The sequence below is a fragment of the Setaria italica genome, chromosome IX, assembly GCF_000263155.2.
Source record: "Setaria italica strain Yugu1 chromosome IX, Setaria_italica_v2.0, whole genome shotgun sequence".
NCBI lineage: Eukaryota > Viridiplantae > Streptophyta > Magnoliopsida > Poales > Poaceae > Setaria > Setaria italica.
The window spans coordinates 10059228-10063936 of record NC_028458.1 but is presented as its reverse complement, the minus strand read 5'-3'; the positions used below and the strand labels follow the sequence as shown (position 1 = coordinate 10063936).

The following is a 4709-nucleotide window of genomic DNA, read 5'->3' as shown; positions in this document are numbered from 1 at the left end:
CACATAAAAGAAAAGGATAATAAATTGCTTAACCTATTTTCTCTTTGGTCTTTGGACCCTAGTCATATTGAAACTTTGGTCTTTTGGGCCTCAAAGTCGGCTAAAAATATTTCCACCAAACTCGTACTATTTCAAGCTATAGGACCTCATAATTCTCAATGAAGTTCAGGAATGCATACTGAATAATTTCTGGTACCAATATAACAACAAAAGAGAAGAAAAAGAATATATGCTATCAATATTAAATACCCATGCTAAATATTTTCATATGATTAATAATAGATTTTAACCAAACTCGGATGCTCTCAAAACAATTGAACAAAATCCAATGTATGTAGTATATGATGGAACAAGGTCAGGAATTATATATAACTTTTGAAGAACTAGTTACTCAAAAGATGGATGCAAAATATAGCATGAGGAGTAGAAATGTCATGGAAGGCATATATAAATATTGACAAAGCACGAGAAATATTAAGAGTAAGTTATTATATCGAACCAGCTGCCAAAGAATATATCCAGATATATAAATTTGTGAAGAACAAAACATTGCCAAAAAAGATACCCCGATTATTTATGCATGAGGTGCTCTCCGGGACTCCCTAGGCTCTCTTCCTCTGGTCTCTGGTGTTTCACACTCTCTTCCTAAATCCTAATGCATGATGATGGTGTCTCCTTTTATAGCAGTGCGAGGAGTACAGCCTTCTTCATAGACCTATCTCATCTTGACACAATGATCAAGGAGAATGAACTCTACTTATCATCTAATGAATCATGAATCATGCCATTATGTACTCCTCGTTATTCATTACATGCATCTTGATATCTATGTCATCATATACATACACCAATTATTTTTTTAGAGGAGTTACTCAATTGAACAACCATCTATGTCGAACCCGAGGCAGCAACTCAAATACTCCTATCAAAAGAGAAAAATTTAGTTTTGCAAATAGGTCTATAAAAAAAAGAATGGAGGGAGTATTTTATACTGATCGCTATCGTTGATGCATGGCTTATCGACTCCAGCTATTGATTTTGATTGAAGCTTTTGGATTGCTTGTCGACTCAAGTTTTTGGACTGCTTTTGCATGGGACTCAGCCTTTTGGTCTTTAGATGGCACAAGTTCCGGAGTGCGGTCACAGGCCTTCATTGTGCGGCATTCTTCGACAATGATCCTATCATCTTTCCATGAATTGTACTCTTGTGTGTCTCTGGTAGCACAACCGGTCGTCGAAGTTAGTGAAAAGCTCGAGCAATTTTTTGCAAGTCCAAAGACTATGCCTGCCATTGCAAAACACACCGTACACACGCATGAGCTTCTCCTTGCGGTTCTTCTCAAGCATTTTCTCAATCGCATTGTTCAATATATACACACTTAATTACACGCAGCGGCATCGTAGAAGGGAATTATTTTCCCTTCCAAAAACCAAACAAAAATGGAAAACGAAGAACGTAGCGTGTCGAACAGACAATCAACCAAGTTTCCTTACTTTTTCCTCGATCTTCTCTTCTTCCCGCGGAAAACGGAGGAAACCCGATCGAGAACGCGCAAGCAGGAGCCGGCGCCTACCACACGCATCGCCGGAGCTGGTCGCTCGCGGGCTGCAGCCTGCTCCGATCACCTGTCCTCTTCGCCGAGGTTCGACGGGCTCCTCCAGAAGCCGGCGCCGTAGAACCTCGCCCACACCTCCTTCTCCAGCTCCCCCGTCTCCTCCAAGGCGTGCGTCACGGGCAGCGCCACCGCCTCGGCGGCGCTGGCGTCCACCTCGACGATGCCGCCGTCGTCCACGAGGAGCTCGTAAATCTCCGTGGCCTGCCCCGCGGACGAGGAGCGCCGGCGGCCCCTGCGCACGCGGGCGGCCCTGCGGCACAGCGCCGCGGGCGCGCGCACCGTGGCGAGAACGACGACCTCCACCATGACGCAGGGGAAACAGCAGCACACGGCGGCGCACCCCGCCGCGGTGCCGCCGGCCACCTCGCTGCAGCTGCGGTGCTCCCGGATGTTGAGGTCGCTGTCGCAGCGCTGGGGCGGGCGGCGCAGCTGGCGGCGCGGCGGGAACGCCGCGGACCGCCGCAGCTGCTGCTGCGCCGCGTCCTGCGGCTCCCGGACCTGCACCGGCACCCGCGGCCGGTGGCGCGGGGCTTCCTGGGCCCTCGCCGCCGCCACGGCAAGGGAGGTCGCCGGGGACGACGCCTCGGCGCGGCGGTGGTGGTGGGGCCTGGTGGAGCGGACGGCCGCCATGGCGAGCTAGCTGGGGCCCAACCCGCGCGGCGCCCGCCCAAGATGGATGGGAGGCCGCAGGAGGAATCCGTGGGCGGAGGAGAGCGCGAGGCTTAAATTGGCTGCGGGGGCCCGGCGGTGTCCGCGCCGGGGAAACCGGCAGGCCGCTCCCCATTTTTGGCCGGCGATTAATGAGTAGAAACGCCAAGGCACCGAGCCGCAGCATGGCAGATGATGATCGGGCAGACGGGCATGCAGCAGCCATGCACGCGTGTTTTGCTGTTAATCGGAGCCAAGAATGTAGCATGCACATAAGTCACAGCAGCTTCCTGGCTACACCTGCACGGCTGCACCCATGTCGCCCACGGCGGCACCTGGAGCCCTGGACTGGAGGCGATCATGGCGGCAGCAGCCCATCTGCTTACGAGTTGCGAAGGCGCCACCGTCACCGGCCGCCGCCGCCCAACATGGCAAAGACTTTGTTGCTGCCCGTGATGTCCACCGTCGGGAGAAGAAAGAAGAACTTTATTCAAAAATTGCAGACAGACCAAGGGGCATTGCATAGACAAGAGTAAAGAAAGAGCCTTCCAACAGCACTTCTCTAAGCTCCTTGGAGATATGCAACCAAGGACTGCTACCTTGAATGGGGAGGTTATCAACATGCCCTCTCATGATCTGCAGGACATGAAAATAGAATTTTGTGAAGAGGAGGTGAAGAAAGTGGTAATGGCTTCATTGGGAAAATCTATAGAAAGTGTTGGGAAATTATAAAGGAAGATTTGATGGCTGCTATCAACTTCTTCTATACATTACATGGGCAACATTTCCAACTACTTAATTAAGCCTATATAGCCCTGATCTCAAAAACAGCTGAAGCTTCCAAAATCTCAGAGTTCAGGCCAATTAGTTTGACAAGCAGTGTGGCAAAGATTATCTCTAAAGTTCTAGCTACAAGGCTGTCACATTACTTACCAAGTCTGCTGTCCAGAAACCAAAGTGCATTTAACAAGAAAATAAGCATGCATGGCAATTTCTTATACACTCAGAATCTCATAAGGGAACTGCATAGAAGGAAACAATCAGCAATCTTTCTCAAGCTCGACATTGCCAAGACCTTTGATACTGTACGTTGGGACTATCTAATTGAAGTTTTGGAACAAATGGATTTTGGAGCCAGATGGAGGAATTGGGTATCCATTCTACTTTCCACCGCCACATCCTCAATAATGGTTAATGGAGTAAGAACACAATCTTTTAAACACAGAACAGGACTCATGCAGGGGGACCCTTTGTCCCCTATGCTTTTCATTCTGGAATTGGAACCATTGTAAAGGTTAATCAGAATAGTAGAAGAAAATCCATGGATGAAACCACTAAACAACAGAGCAGCTAAAATTAGATTGAGCCTTTATGCTGATGACGCTGTATTGTTTCTGCACCCAATAAGAGAAGACATTGACACCATAAGATACATTTTTGACTGTTTTGGTATAGCAACTGGATTAAATATTAACTTGGCTAAAAGTGCAGCATACCCAATTCAATGCCAAGGCCTCAATTTGGAAGATGTTTTGCAGAACATACCCTGTCCTCTGAAATCATTTCCATGCACCTATCTCGGCCTGCCTTGGAAGCTTACAAGAATGCAAATTCAGCCACTATTGGATAAAATTGCAAATAAGCTGCCTGCTTGGAAGGGGAAACTCATTGACAGGCTAGGAAGAGTGACCCTTGTAAGGACAGTCCTATCCTCAATCCCCATTTACTTTCTAACTGCATTTGCACTCAGGAAATGGGTAATTAAGAAAATAGACAAGCTGAGAAGGAATTTCCTATGGAAAGGCACTGATCAGGCAAATGGGGGTCACTGTCTCATTGCTTGGAAGAAAGTGATGCTACCCAAAAATCTGGGAGGATTGGGCATTCACAACCTGGAAAGGTTCAGCAGAGTATTGAGGTTGAGATGGTTGTGGTATGAGTGGACAGATGAAGAAAGACCTTGGGTGGGAACTCAACCACCTTGTGATGAGGTTGACAAACAACTTTTCAGATCTTCTACAGTAGTCACTGTCGGCAATGGAAACAAAGCAAAATTCTAGCACAGTTCATGGCTAAATGGAAAAGCTCCAATAGACATTGCACCCAACTTATTCAAATTAGCCTAGAGAAAAAATAGGAAGGTCAATGAGAAACTAAACAACCAAAATTGGACTAGGGGGCTCTGGAGGATGAATACAATCGAACAAATGGCAGAATTTGTGGACCTTTTGACCCTGTGCAAGATTACCAACTAAATGATTAAGAGGACTGCATTCGAGTTGGAAATGGACATCAAATGGAGATTACATAGCAAAATCTGCATATAAAGCACAGTTCATTGGTACACATCCACCTTTTACGGGGAATGACATATGACGAGCACACACTGAAGGAAAGAAAAAATTCTTTACGTGGCTGCTAATGCACTAGAAAATACTCACAGCT

At 47.2% G+C, this 4709-nt stretch overlaps 1 protein-coding gene across 1 annotated transcript; it reads right to left on the bottom strand.

Moving 5' to 3' along the window:
* Nucleotides 1-1398: 1398 nt before the first annotated feature.
* LOC101764577 lies at nucleotides 1399-2246 on the bottom strand. The gene has a single exon (XM_004982216.2). It carries the CDS (start codon nucleotides 2244-2246, stop codon nucleotides 1623-1625), a length of 624 nt encoding a protein of 207 aa, XP_004982273.1. The 3' UTR covers nucleotides 1399-1622.
* Between the last annotated feature and the right edge of the window lie 2463 nt (nucleotides 2247-4709).